The sequence below is a fragment of the Schistocerca cancellata genome, chromosome 2, assembly GCF_023864275.1.
Source record: "Schistocerca cancellata isolate TAMUIC-IGC-003103 chromosome 2, iqSchCanc2.1, whole genome shotgun sequence".
Lineage (NCBI taxonomy): Eukaryota > Metazoa > Arthropoda > Insecta > Orthoptera > Acrididae > Schistocerca > Schistocerca cancellata.
In genome coordinates, this window is record NC_064627.1 from 446,330,046 (window position 1) to 446,346,321 (window position 16,276).

At 38.0% G+C, this 16,276-nt stretch overlaps 1 protein-coding gene across 1 annotated transcript in view; it reads right to left on the minus strand.

Annotated features, from left to right (window-relative positions):
- LOC126161927 (dnaJ homolog subfamily C member 3) overlaps positions 1–16,276 on the minus strand; it is a 78,811-nt gene that overhangs the window by 13,568 nt on the left and 48,967 nt on the right. The window contains exons 5-6 of the mRNA XM_049918101.1: positions 10,473–10,616; positions 76–257 (exon numbers count right to left, since the gene is read on the minus strand). Coding sequence (XP_049774058.1) covers positions 76–257; positions 10,473–10,616 — 326 coding nt within the window. The remainder of the gene's footprint in view (positions 1–75; positions 258–10,472; positions 10,617–16,276) is intronic.

A 16,276-nucleotide genomic window follows, 5' to 3' on the forward strand; every position in this document is an offset into this window, starting at 1 on the left:
ATAAAATTGTATGCTTCTTCACATTCACATTCAAATATCTGTCACCCTTTATACACAGATCTCAGTCATACTTACTTCAAAGATTCCTGGGCTTGTCCAAGCTGGTACAGAAGACGAGACAATTTGAGGAAACCAACTATGTTGTCAGACTCCAATTTCGTTGTTGATCTGATGTCTGAAATAGCAGACATTGTGTCACCAAGTGCAACATGGCAGTCGGCTCGCAACTCTCGCAAATGGGATGCCCATGGGCAAACCTGAAACACAAAAGACTATTTAATGATTTTGTTTGACAACAGAAGCTTGAAAGTCAACAGCAATGTACATACCAAAGTGGTATCATGAAAATATAACCTGAAAATATTGTTATAATACAATATTTTATGACATATTAAAAAATACCTCTCCCTCAAAATAATACACTTATACTGCATTAATTTTTCACAAAAGAGTATCGAACAATTTAAATAAGCACACAGAATGAATCCTACTCAGAGTGAGATGTTAATAGAACAATCTTACTACTTAAATCACAAATAAAGAAGAAGAGAAGCTTAGGTTTTAATATATCAACAACAAGGCCATTAGAGATGGAATACAAACTTGAACTGGGAATGGATGAGGGATGAAATCAGCCATGTCCTTTTCAGAGGACCCACTTTGGCATTCATCTTAATTGATTTAGGTAAACTACAAAGAACCTAAATTTAGATGAGTGTATGGAGGCTCCTCCCAAATGTTAGTCTAGAGTACTAAGTCTTACTCAATGATACAACAAAAACCTAATAATACAACTGAATATCAGCAGTGTTTCCAAACAATATATATACTGACCAAATCCCAAAGTGGTATTTACCACCTATTTTCATCTGCATGGAAAGTATTAAATGTTTCTCACTTTCCCTATCACACTTAAGACATCAATGTATAGAATCCCATTTCTAATTAAACACTGTACAACAGAAGTAGTATTATCGAAGGATATAAGACATTTCAGCAAAGCAGACTGTTTTATGTAGAGACAATTCCATTCTTTTGTTACATTACTGCTCAATGTTTTCACGTGCAGGTATGTGTAGAGCGGGTGGGAGGGGAAGGCACGCAATGAGAACAGTTTCTCACTAGTGTATCCAATTTTGTCCCAATACTAAATTTGCTGAAATAAAACCATCTTTTTTAACATATACTGATTTAATTTTCAATTTAGTTCGTAAAACACAACCAGGAATGAAAAGGAGGTAGTTGTAAAATACAGCGTATTGAGACCCGCAGGCTGGGGCACAGTAGCTTATATACTGAGGCACATAAGCTGCTTTTAGCACTGCTGGGTATGTAACATAATCAGGAGCGTAAACAGAAGATTAAATGAAAATATGTATTCTAATGTAATGTCTTCTCAAGCTTCTCTTTTATCAGATGGCACTTCATGTGCAAAGGGAAGGCACCTAAAAATAATCAGATAGGCTGTAAGGAGGAGGAATATGCAAAGTTGAGTGTTTGGTAACGAACAGCAAGTAATTGAGTGGTAAGAAGGATTGAATAAAGAGTAGCCTTAGACAGAAACAGGAGTAGGCAACAGATATTTGTTTGGGTCATTACTTGAAGAAAGCCTACAACAGTAATGAAATTTAGAAAAAAAAAAAAAGTAATAATCCTTCTGTTAAGAAAAATTAATAAGGTGCAGCACTTATTCATGTAAGACCATAGGAGCTGTATAACCAGCACAATGCTTGTCAAGTCTAGTGCAGAGTTGCCAAGTGATAGAAATGGCTATCCTTGCTGTAAGGATTTGACACAAAATAATTATTACTATCATGGGTGAAGCAGCAGACAAAGTTGACAGTGGCAGCCCTAATGGCTTTGAAACAATACAGTGATTTCAATTTGTGAAACCATTTTAGTAACAGGTTCAGCCTCGAGCTCATAAAACTCTGAAGTCACTCATTGTAAGGTTGGCACAGGCTATCATGGCAGCTGATACAGCACTCTTAAGTTCTGGTTCCAATAAATACTATAGATAAATAGTGTTACATCAAAACTAAAAACAATTGAATACAACAGGAAAAATGGAACATTGAGTTTTAATGTCCCATCATTCACCTTGAGGTGATTTCAGAGAACCAAAATAGGCCGAAATAAGGATGAGCAGATGCTGAAACATCTCCTCCCAATTACAATTCAGTGTCTTAACTACTGCAACACGGTAGGCTTAGGAAGAAAAGATGGATTTAAATATTAAGTGAGAACATTTGAAATAGTCTCCAACAAATCATTCACCCATCTTTGTTGTGATGAAAACTAGGACCATTTATTTTAGAGTATGAATTTACAATTGTGTCTGCTTCAGAAATATCTCCATCACGATGAAACCACCTTCTTCTCTTTTCTCCATCATTAATGTAGGCCAGAGCTGGCCAAAAGCTGCACAGTGTGCAGATGTGCGGAAGTGCTGCACCGCGACATCTATTATTAGACATGTGTCTTAAATGAACGGCGGCGGCTCCACTTCCCTGTGGTACAAGCAAGAGCGCAACATATCCAGTCTCGTTTATCCCTGGTGACCGTAACCTTAACAGAGAAGTACTGAGAAATGGCAAGTACTGTGAAAAAGCAAAGGACGGGAGATCTAAGTTCTCAGTCGTTTAAAAATGACTGGGAACAGCAATTCCTTTTTGTAGCCGTTGTGAAACCTCACAGTGTTTGCCGTGCCGCTGAATAATAGGCGTCCAGCGTAAGTTTTCAATTGAAAGATATTACAATACATATCACAAAGACAAGTGTAGTGTACTCAACAGTGAAGAACGGCAAGCAAAATTAAATGTCCTTCAGAAAATGGATGAGACACGTCAACTCGATTTTACTGTACATCAAAGTAACTGATACTTCTTGAACTCTTAGTTTCTTGTGTTACATTTATGTCTGTTTTACTGTACGCTGTACAATGTACTGTTTTCAATTTTCCAGAATGACAACCACACAGTAAATCTTCACTGGGAGCAAGTTTTAAAATCGCATTAAGAATTGCACAATCTGGGAAACCCTTTTCCGAAGGGGAGTTTGTGAAAGGATGTCTGATTGATGCGGCAGAACTTTTGTGTCCCACGAACGTTAGCAGGTTTCAAGAAATCAGTCTATCCAAACAAACAGTGACAAGACGTATCAGTGCTATGGCCGGCGATCTGCACAGGCAGCTAATAAATAAGGCTAAATACTTTGTTGCTTTCTCTGTTGCGCTCGATGAAGCAACAGATCTTACAGTTACAGCTCAGGTTATGATATACATAAGAGGTGTCAATAATGCACTTTGTGTAACAGAGGAGCGACATCAGTGCATAGAAACATTCACTACATGAACACTGACGGCTGTGGCGTGCACGCTGTCACCCGGAAGTTGCACATGTGCAAGAGCACCGCACGCATGCAGAATTTCTGGCCAGCCCTGATGCAGGTGTATGTTCTTCCAAGATTCGCAGGAAGTGTTTCGGGTACATCCAGCAAAAGTTAAAAGACTACTTGCTATTAATGAGGAAGGGAGTTAAAAAGGACAAGGATGACCAAAAGAGGCAAGAAGGAATGGAACAGAGGGAGCACTGCAAGTGGGCGTAGTCAGGCAGAGGCAGTAACAGTAATTGCAAGCAGGAAAAAGAGATAGAGAATTGTTGTATGAAGACCAGATTAGACAATGATAAAGAACCTGAGTGGCTGCACAACCAATGTATTAAACTGTGCTCCCAGAGTTTTCATCATTTGATGAAGCCCACAAGATTGGAGACTCCTGCAGTCATCATCTCCAACGCCATTATTAAGTGTTTCAGGTAACTGACTGCCCGTTACCTGAAACACTCAAAAGTCAGAAAGCTTTTCCATTTCTTACTAAGATCAAGATGATCAATGTAAATCAAAACTAGTTGTAACAAAAAATTATTCAACAGGCAACAGGCAGAAAAAATACCTACATTTGTGTTTTCAACATATATGTAGAGAGTGTGGAAATATAAACCTACAACAATATTTTTTGTTCTTTACACTCCTGGTAATATCTGCTCTTCTCTTGTGAAACTACAGTCTTTCCACTACCATTCACCTATAAATGGTGGTGACACTATACCTCAAGCCAATCAACTCCATTTCCATTATTACATTTATTCCAATTATTAACGAAAGCAGAGGATATTTTATTTATTGAGAGGATGAATTATGATATGCATATATTCCAAATACTACTAACACACTCCCCTGCAGTCTTTAAACGATGAAACTCCCACATATGAAACAGCTTCAAACATTTGAACAAGTATAGTCTGTGTAACCTGCACTCTGCTTTAACCAATAGCAGCTTTTTCACACATCTCAATGTCTGTGATGTCATATCTCCTGAATTATCTGTATTACTAAGACATAATTTTGCAAGTAAATTGAGTAGTATATGTGGATATCTGCAAAATGTGTTGGGTACAGAGTTAGAAGTAATAAATAAAAATGTCATGCCTTACTGCATGAACAGCAAAAATGTAGTAAGTGATAACATTTCCTTTCACCTTTTTGTGGAAGATGTTAGCAAGAAAAAGTTTCATAAAGGTTTGTAATTATTTGTAAAGTTTGTTGCAGGTCAATAAGCGCTCTCATTCTCAAATACTGGATGAACGTAGTCTGGGTACTTGCAGGCAGTTAGTTATGCCGCCTTAAAACATATACACAGTTTCTAACTGTAATACCTGTACTACTCTGGTAAACCTTTAACTCTTGAGCAGGTTGTTGTTGTTGTTGTTGTTGTTTTGTTGTTGTTGTTGTCTTCAGTCCAAAGACTGGCTTGATGCAGCTCTCCATGCTACTCTATCCTGTGCAAGCCTCTTCATCTCTGAGTAACTGCTGCAACCTACATCCCTCTGATTCTGCCTACTGTATTCATCTCTTGGTCTCCCTCTATGATTTTTACCCCTCCCCCAAACACACACTTCCCTCCAGTTCTATATTGGCAATCCCTTGATGCCTCAGAATGTGTCCTACCAACAGATTCCTTTTGCTAGTCAAGTTGTGCCACAAATTCCTTCTCTTCCCAATTCTATTCAGTACCTCCCTCCTCATTAGTTACATGGTCTACCCATCTAATCTTCAGCATTCTTCTGTTGCACCACATTTCAAAAGCTGCTTTTCTCTTCTTGTCTAAACTCTTGATTGTCTATGTTTCACTTCCATACATGGCTACACTCCATACAAATACTTTCAAGAAAGGACTTACTGACACTTCAATTTCTACTGTATGTCAACAAATTTCTCTTCTTCCGAAACACTTTTCTTGGCATTGCCAACCTACATTTTATATCCTCCGTACTTCAACCATCATCAGCTATTTTGCTTCCCAAATAGCAAAAACTCATTTACTACTTTAAGTGTCATTTCCTAATCTGATTCCTTGAGCATAATCTGATTTAATTCAACTATATCCCATTATCCTCATTTTGTTTTTGTTGATGTTCATCTTATATCCTCCATTCAAGATATTGTCCATTCCGTTCAACTGCTCTTCCAAGTCCTTTGCTGTCTCTAGCAGAATTGCAATGTCATCAGCAAACAACAGAGCTTTTATTTCTTCTCCCTGGACTTTAATTCCTACTCCAAATTTTTCTTTGGTTTCCTTCATAGCTTGCTCAATACACAGACTGAATAACATCGGGGATAGGCTATAACCCTGTCTCACTCCCTTCTCAACCACTGCTTCCCTTTCGTGCCCCTTGACTCTTATAACTGCCATCTGGTATCTGTACAAATTGCAAATACCCTTTCACTCTGTATTTTACCACTGCCACCTTTAGAATTTACATTATAAATGTTTAAATTCAGCCAATAATTATATGAAATATTTAAAATCAAATTTTTGTTGCCTCTGGTGTCATTAGATAGGCAACCTGCAACTGGGATATGCGAACACGAACCAAGTTAGCGATTTTGTAATATAGATATAGCAGCTATCAGTAACTATATTGAGCCAATTAATGACGGCCTTTTACCTCTGGAGGCCATCATTAGTATTGTTGCATGTGTTGTTGGACAAACCACTTGCCAGTGTCTTTTGCCATTAAATATTGCCTCAACATAATACACTGCTGAACACAGCAATGTATGTTAAAACCACATACTTCCCTATACAACTGCCAAACATTGTACATGTGTATCTACCAGCCGGTTGCTTGAGAACTGAAGTCACCATATGAGCGTAACAAATACTTTGCTTCTGTTGCTTCATCATCTTTAGCATACACACTGTTCACATCATCACAGGAAAAATCTATGTAATAAATTATCTTTCCCTGTCCACTCATTCCATGAAGAAGTGAACACGTGAAATGAATTCGCAGTAGTGAACATTGACAATCTTCAGCTGTATAATGAAATAACAACATCGAAAATTTGTGCTGGACACAGGCTTCACTCTGGATTTCCTGCTTGTCATGAGTGATCACCTTAGCAACTGCAGCTATCCCAGCATGCTTCATGACCAGACCAAAACTTCCATTTGTCATCATTCATGTGTCTAGAACCTGCACTTGTTCCTTCATTATGTATATTCCAATGCACGGGACAGAGGTCACCAGGGTACAGAGTCAATGCAATAAAATGTAATGGCAACTCACAACCTAGACAACAATGTCTTAAATTCAAATCAATTTGTGCACTGTAAATCCTTCCAGTAACCCAGCGATTACAATTTCCTTACTAGCACATTGGTTTATTATTTCAAAATAGGCACGTTGGTTTATCTGAAATCGCCAATACTCATATCTAAAGATTAATACAGTTTATATCTAAAAAGAAAGATTATGAGACTTACCAAACAAAAGCGCTGGCAGGTCGATAGACACACAAACAAACAAACACAAACATACACACAAAATTCTAGCTTTCGCAACCAACGGTTGCCTCATCAGGAAAGAGGGAAGGAGAGGGAAAGAGAAAAGGATTTGGGTTTTAAGGGAGAGGGTAAGGAGTCATTCCAATCCCGGAAGCGGAAAGACTTACCTTAGGGGGAAAAAAGGACAGGTATACACTCGCGCGCACACACACACATATCCATCCGCATATACACAGACACAAGCAGACATTTGTCAAATGTCAGACATTTGACAAATGTCTGCTTGTGTCTGTGTATATGCGGATGGATGTGTGTGTGTGTGCGAGTGTATACCTGTCCTTTTTTCCCCCTAAGGTAAGTCTTTCCGCTTCCGGGATTGGAATGACTCCTTACCCTCTCCCTTAAAACCCAAATCCTTTTCTCTTTCCCTCTCCTTCCCTCTTTCCTGACGAGGCAACCGTTGGTTGCGAAAGCTAGAATTTTGTGTGTATGTTTGTGTGTCTATCGACCTGCCAGCGCTTTTGTTTGGTAAGTCTCATAATCTTTCTTTTTAGATATATTTTTCCCACGTGGAATGTTTCCCTCTATTATATTCATATGATTAATACAGTTTCCTATTTTAAATAGTTACACAACCTAGCTTCTGACAGTCTGCTGCAGCAGCTCACTTTAAGCCACTTACGACTATTTTCAATCAGCACATTTTCCACTTCTACATTGCAATTACAGGCAATCTAACAATTTTCCTGACAGAAATCATAGCTCTTGTATTACAATGTATGTGAAGTCTTGCAAGCCAGTTCCATGGGATGCACCTTCAGCTGAGAATCTGCCCACTTCTTTCTTTACACAGTATACTACACTTAATTATATTATATCAATGCAGAATAACTGTGTGCCAAACGTTTTTAGAATTATGCTACAGCTTCACCTTAAGTATTTAGAAATCTGCCACAACTTCACCTTTTTTCTATAATTAAATTTTACTGAAAATAAGAAAATTGTAAAAAATTAATATGTACAATTTCACCAAGTCAGGCAAAAGGAATGTCCATTTAATGGCTATTGAGACATGAACAACTACAACAGTCAATGTGTGCACTGTAGCTGCTGTAGTTGCTCACATCAGGACATATGCATACTTAAATTCACTGGGCGTTTGCCTAGATTCAGATTCACCGTGTCACTTTCTGAGGTTGGTTCTTCTTCACAATAAATCCACACATTAACAACAATACTATTCAATAGCTGCTTCTGCCTTGAAGTCAAATATTCTCCCACAACAACATTAGTGGGAAACGAATATGTTCTCAGAAACAATCTCGACAACAACCATCAAAAATCCTCTGGACCAATTTATTCTTTTTCACCATCACCATCACCATCACCACCACCACCACCACCACCACCACCACAATCACAATCACCATCACAATCACCACCACTATTATTATTATTATTATTATTATTATTATTATTACATCATCCAGATGTGATCTGAGCATTATTCCTACAGCTAAGATTGTCCAAGACTTTTTTCACTCATTTTCTGAACAGACTTCCACTCACAAGGGGAAGGCCTCAGACACGGCCAACCGATTCGGTTCAAATTTGGCGGCTCACTTGTGTACAACCTGAAACGAAGGACTCCCAAGATATTTTGGGTCAACAATTTTGAGAAAATCACCCCTAAAGGTTATGACGAGCAATCGACTCAAAATTGGAGGGAGCGATAGATAATTGTAAATAGAGCATTTTTCCATCATCAGGTATGGGGTCCGCAAATGCAAACTTTTCCAGAAATCAAGGAAAGAAACTTACAACTGCTGCTTCTGTTCCCACATGGCAAACGCTTAGCGCCGATAGCGCACCGGCCAAGGTAAATGGCTGAGAATCGGAAAACCCAGGTTCAAATCTCGAAGAAACCTAACAGATGTTATTCTTTTCGTTTGTATTTTTCCATATTTTCCATATTCAGGGTTAATAAGGTAAGTAAATCAATAAGGAATGATGATAATAATAAGGTAGGTAAACTAATTTCCCAAACGCCACGAGTTAGTAAAGCATTAAACTTTCAAGCCTTGTCACATGAAAAGAACTCCGAGTAAGAGTGCTGCGAATTCCTCACGGGGGTTCACAGATAGCCAACCGTGAGACACTTGTTTACAGCATCAAAATTAATTCCCGACAAAGACATATTTTTAAATGTAAACAAAGTTTGTTTTCCGCAGACTCCTCGGAAGGAACAGTGTAGCTGTCGAAAGATAGCATTCATTAGATGTTCTTGGTGCCATGCGTATATTTGTTTTGAATGTTTACATGGCAAGTACCATCCATCTAGTTGTTAGAAGAAAAGTGAGGATGCATAACAGTGACTGGAAGAGCCATTGTAAAGTGACCTGGAGTAACATTTTAGTTGTTTATTATCCCAAGAGGTTTGAGAAATTTATTTGCCTGCCTACTTATTATCATTACTTATTGATTTCCTTACCTTATTAACCCTCCTATCCCTATTAATTGAGATATGGAAACATACAAACGAAAAGAAGAACATTCACTAGGTTTCTTCGAGATTCGAACCTGGGTTCTCTAATTCTCAGTCAGTTACCTTGGCTGTTGTGCTATCAGTGCTGTTGGCAAAAAGCGTTTAGCATGTGGGTACAGAAGGGGCAGTTGTAAAAGTTTGTTACCTCGATTTCTGGAGAAGTATGCATTTGCGGACCCCATACCTGATGATGAAAAAAATGCTCTATTTACAATTATCTATCGATCCCTCCAATTTTGAGTCGATTGCTCGTCATAACCTTTAGGGGTGATTTTCTCAAAAATGCAGGGGTTTTTACCCGAAATATCTTAGATTCCTTTGTTTTAGGTTGTACACAAGCGACCTGCCAAATTTGAGCCGAATCAGTTGGATGTGTCTGAGGCCTTCCCCTTGTCAGTCTAACACTTCATTATTTCACTGAGCAGTTATCTTCCAGATTTTAATAAGCTGCTCATAAAATGTTTCCCTACCTAGTAACTTGTATCAATATGATCAATATCACTGCTGTCTAGACTTCATATATAATGCTCATAAAAATATTTTGCAAGACAGTTGCAAAAGCATGTATGATCATTATGTACAACATTATGGTGTATTTAAATTATTTATATGCTCATCCACATTTTTTAAAAAATCCTTTACTTCTACAATCATCACATAACTTTAGAAAAATTGTCAAACAATTCTAGAACTGAACAGCACTAAAGTGTATCTTCATTCATTCTCAACAAATCTCTGGGCATTTTCAAACTAGCAACAGCAACTGTTGAGGTATAGATATAAACTCATATTAAAAAAAGATCCTCCCTCCATCAACACTTATTAGTTTGATGTCCCCCATCCCCCTCCCTCTTTTTCTCTCGCCCATTTCCTTAAATGCGGTTCTCTCCAATCTGACTATGTCTTTAATCTGTTCTCTTATTACCATCTCCACTTGCTGTTTTACTTCCTGTAACATTTCAATTTCTAATAATCCATTACAATTAATTAATTTATTTATTTATTGTTACCACATGCTCTCTTGTAATTTTATGTGTATTGGTCTTAAATTACATCATCACTCAGCTTCTGACTTACCTCTATTACTTTAGTGATGATGTCAATCGCAGCACTACATTCACCCATTTCAACATGTCTCTCTGCTAACTGTATGTCATACATTGCAGGTTCCACTCTACTCTGTCCAAGAAGGGCTTCTTCATTAAATGGATTCTCCTGGAGCTGAAACAAACTGTCATTTAACAACAAGCATGATTTTTCATCTCCAACAAAAGAAGTTACGAAATATACGATCATTGCCTTTCATCACCTTAACACTTTAAAAAAAATGTTTTAAACATTACCTCTTTATAAAAAATAATATATCTTATTTGATGTTATCAATATTTGAAAAACGTCTTTTTGGAATGCGCACTTAGAAAAATAAATAGAAAATGTGGCTGTGGAATGTCATTAAGTCATCTAACAAATGCCCTTTAATTAAAAATTGTTATATAATCAATAAGAATAATGAGTACAATGAAAGCAGAAACTCTGATGTCATATCTGAAACAGCAGCAGGTGAATAATGGACCTTAAATGCCAAGAACCTAAATGGAAAGAAATACGATTAAGATGCAGCAAATAATGGTCACCAATGTAATCACATCGTATTCCTTAATCAAGAGGTGAAAGTAATCTGCAGAGAAGCAATACAATACAAACATTACAATTACGGAAATTCAAACTGAAATCCAAATGCTGAAGGTTAGAGTGTGCTCAAGCAGCTAAAGATGAATACAAAGCCTGCACGTATACCCAATTTGTCATTCATACGCACCAAAAATGGCACAATAACAATTAACGGTCACTGACAAGCAGCTAACACCATGGAATGTGATGTTCTATAAAATAACCATTTTATAGATGATTATTTGACAAACAAAAATTCTCTCTCTCTTCCACCCACCCATTCCCCACAATTCTCATCATATCTACAGTGATTGAAATTATTCATGCAGAATGGCGCATCACAAGTTGACAACTGGCTCTGCAGCTGCTCACAACAGACCACAAGATTCAAAGAAAAACCATTTCATACGACCTGTTGGAGAATTCTGAGGCCACTGGAGAGATCATTCTGTCATGGATGAAACCTGGGTGTATCACTTTGAGCCAGAAATAAAAAGTCAGCCACTAGAGTAGCACCACTCCCAATAACAAAAAAAGGAAAAATTTCAAGCCAGCTCCCTCTGCTGGCAAGTCATGATGATATCTTTTGGGATAATGATGAAGTAAATCTCATTCGTGTGTTGTCAAAAGGATCGACCAATACATAAGCATATGTGAAGACTCTGAACAAACTTGAAACCATTTCTGATGTGTCTGGTCTGAAAAAGAATCTAAAAGAAATCTTGGTTCAACACAACTATGCATGCCAACACACAAGTATCAGGGGCCAAGAACATGTTGCCAATTTTGGTTGGCCATCACTGCCTCATCCACCCTTATAGTCCACTCCTGGCATCCTCCAGCTTTCATCTGTTTGGGCCATTTAATGATTCTCAATGTGGGGCACATTTTGAAGATGATTATAGCATAATTAAATGCAGTCAAAACATGGCAATGACCACAGGACGAGAGCTATCACCAACAAAATATGCACTGTTACACAACACTGATGTGAGGTTATAGAAACTGATGGAGACTATATAGGAAAGTAGTACTTGTAAAAGAAGGGTTGACTGATAGTGTCATCAAATTCTAACTCTTAAGAAAATTGAGGTGCATTATTTAGTGAACAGGCACTGTAATTTGTTGCTGCTCATGCTGTAAACATAAATGTGTATGTTGCTAGGGCCTCCCGCCAGGTAGACCAGTCAGCTGGTGCAAGTCTTTTTAGTTGACACAACTTCAGTGACTTCCGCGTCAATGCGAAACTGTGTACATCAGATATTATGTTAATTGGAAAACTTAATTATGAAGTCTGTCCATTGTGTTTTCAATATCATTTCTACTATGCCACCACATATTTCAAAGCACAACATCATGAGGGTGTCATTTAGTTATGGAAGGGCATTCGTTGCAATGTGGCGTTTAGACTTTGCGACAAACATCCTTTAGCAACCAAATAAGACCACAAGGGGTGAGTGTGTGTGTGTGTGTGTGTGTGTGTGTGTGTGTGTGTGTGTGTGAGTGTGTGTGTGTGTGAGCGCGCGCTTTTGAATGCACATTTGTGAAACAAACACAATATTGAAAAGATAGTGATGAATTTTATTCAGGTTTCCATTTATTTTATTATCTCAGTTTTGCTGCCCTGAAATAATGCTAGTATCTGTTTTATTACAAGAGATTATCAATACAAAATGGTAATGACGATATGACACAAACTTCTCTTGTTATAAAGCACAAAGTGGTCTGCTTGTCTAATAACCCAATCCCTCAACTGTCTAACAGTATCAACAAATGGTATGTCTGAATGTCCTGGTAGATCAAAACTATGCGCCAGACTGGGACTTGAACACAGGATATTTGCCTTTTGCAGACAAGTGCCCACAGCTAAGCCATTTCTCCACAACATCCTTTCTGTGAGGAGTGCTTGTCCAACAGGAGGTGCACAACTTCTGTGATTTTTTAAAGGTAGGGGAAGTAGTACTGGCAGAAATAAAGTTGAGAGGTAATAGTCATAAGTCATGCTTAAACAGCTGTCTGCAGAGCACTTGCCAGCAAAAGGTGAAGATCCCAGGTTCAAGTCCAGGTCTGGTACACAGTTATAATCTGGCAGGAAGTTCTCCCTTAATTTTGAAACAAACTCGCTATATCCAGTTCTGTACACCGAATAGAGTCATACTGATAATTGAAGTAGCGAATGAACAGGGCTCAATTTACAGGGTAGATTTCTCCAAATTTTTGGGTGTTCACATTGACGACAACTTGAACTGGAAGAAGCATATTACTGAGCTTCTCAAACAATTAAGCTCTTCGTATAATCACTAAAGTGCGCGTCATTTATGTTGGCGGCCGAGTTTAGGTTCGTTCTGCGCATCTGACGTCACAAAACACAGTCAGCCAATGAACAGAGAACAACGTTGTCACACCTCGACTGCAGTGCAGAGCATGGACGAGTGTATTCAGTTTTAGAAACGTTCAGTCATAAATAAAGTAATAGAACAAAAGCAATGTCTTGATAGCAGACATTCTTTTATAGAAAGTTTGGAAAAAGCATTCTTTATACCAATTGCTTCATATTCTATTAATTAATTAAACCAAACAAGCAAAAAGACTCCTAATTCAGGCAATAGCAAGGAAAGGTGTTTGTATCACTCTCACGAACCGCTTTTTCGCAATAAAGAACAGTGGTAATTGTTTATTTCCTATTGTACTTCGACAAAGCGTGAGTAATTTGTAGTCATACCAACAGTGTTTGTCAGTATTTTGCGTGAGGTGTTATAGTCCTCATAGCATTTTGTAGTCAGACGAGGTGCGTTAGCGTATTGGTTAAGGTGTTGGGCTGCTACGCGAAAGGTTATGAGTTCAAACCTTGTGCGGTGCTTAATATTTTCATTATTTAAAAACAATATCGAAGTGCCTTACTTCACGAATTATATTCGTTTGAATCTAATTTTTTGAAATTTCTAGTGCTTTGTCTCTTTATTAACCCTTTCGCTGCTGCAGACACGTGCTCCCCGCATTCCGCGCTGTGCACGATTTTGTCATCACTGCACTGCTCGCCTGTGCAGACACATGGTGTTCCCACTGGTTTGACACACTTATCATTCGATTTCATAAAAACTATTTGGCCCAAAAATTTGATTTTTACACGTCTTCTTGACTGATACCTTCCCCCCATAAATGACTTAATTTTGTTTCGATGTTCAACGCAGTTATTATGCAGCATTAAATTTAGTAAACCATGGCATGAAATTTTGAAGAGTTTGCAGAGGTAGAAGTCCATAGCGTATACTTTCCGTATGGTCGATTTTAGTTGCCACAATGTTGAGAATGAAATGTGGACAAGACACCTAAATTTCATATAAAATTTACTGTATAACAATATCTCATTTAATTTAAGTACCACATAGGTGTCATATGTAATATTGAGAAATATTCCGTCTTTCGCGACTGTAATAAAGGTATTATTTACACCGGACACGTTTGGCTTTATTTTAAAGCACTTCAATCGAGGAAAGGTATGGCACATACACAATGGTACTCATGTTCTCTTTCTCATTTTTGTTCCACCGTCGCAGTTTTACCAATGGTACTGAAATATATTCCTCTTCTGCAACTGTAATAAGGGACTTATTTAGACCAGACGCATTTCTCTCTTTTGACGCATCTTCAGTGGACAGTATTTTGTCTCCTCCATTGCCAAGTCACCTTTCGTAGTTTTGTGCTGCGGTAACACAATATTCAACATTTGTGTTGGCAGATCAGTGTTTTAGCAGATAAATGATGTTTGTGTGTGCCACACAGAAAAATTATATTTGACATAGCTCAGAGCACTTCTCTGATAGACGGTATATTCAAGTCCTAATGTTTTTGTAATTCCACAGTTTTGTTTAATGTATTTTGTCTACTTCCTTTTGATTGATTGAAGTGCTTTAAAATAGAGCCAAACGTGCTCAGTGTAAATAAAACTTTTGTTACAGTCGTGAAAGACGGAATATTTTTCAATATTACATACGACACCTATGTGGTACTTAAATGAGCTATTGTTATACAGTAAATTTTATATGCAATTTAGGTATCTTGTCCACATTTCATTCTCAACATTGTGGCAACTAAAATCGACCATACGGAAAGTATACTCTATGGACTTTTACCTCTGCAAACTCTTCAAAATTTCGTGCAATGGTTTACTATATTTAATGCTGCATAATAACTGCGTTGAACATCGAAACAAAATTAAGTCATTTATGGCGGGGGAGGTATCAGTCAAGAAGATGTGTAAAAATCTAATTTTTGGGCCAAATAGTTTTTGTGGAATCGATTGATAAGTGTGTCAAAGCAGTCGGAACACGATGTGTCTGCACAGGCAAGCAGTGCAGTGACAAAATCGCGCACAGCGCGGAATGCAGGGAGCACGTCTTTGTAGCAGCGAAAGGGTTAATGCGGCCGTGGTGGCTTTACTTCATGAACTGCGCGCTCCCCCCTACACGTAAGCTTGCGAACTATGCTATACTATGGCGCTGCTTCTATTGGCGCGTGCGTCGTGTGCAACTGGCAACGCAGCAATCTCCCGCGTCTGGGCGGGCATGCGCGAGCCGCCAAGATAAAAGAATTGAACTATAGTCTTTGTAATAAACAGATCAGCCTCCTTACGTACTTTACATATTTCCACTCAATAATGTCTTATGGAATAGTTTTCTGGGTAACTCACCACTTAGACAAAGTATTCATTGCACAAAGGAGAGCAGTGAGAATAATTAGTGGTGTTCACCCAAGGATGTCATGTAGGCACCTATTCAAGGAGTTAGGTATTTTAACTGCACCATCAGAGTATACATATTCGCTAATGAAATTCGTTATAAATAATCCATCTCAATTCGTGAAGAACAGTGATGTTCGTACATACAACACTCTAGGGAAAAATGACCTTTACTATCCATTATTGCAGCTGTCAGTTGCTCAAAAAGGAGTACATTATTCAGCAACAAAAATCTTTGATCATTTGCCCAACAACATAAAGTGTCTGGCAGGTAGTTTTAAATCTCGCTTAAAATCATTTCTTTTGGACAGCTCCTCCTATTCCATGGACAAATTTGTGTTTTAAAACTGGTAAAAATATTGTACCTCTAAATGTAGTTGCACATGTAGACCTAAAAATTTCAGTAATATTAATATTAGCACTATTCGTGTGTGTGTGTGTGTGTGTGTGTGTGTGTGTGTGTGTGTGTGTG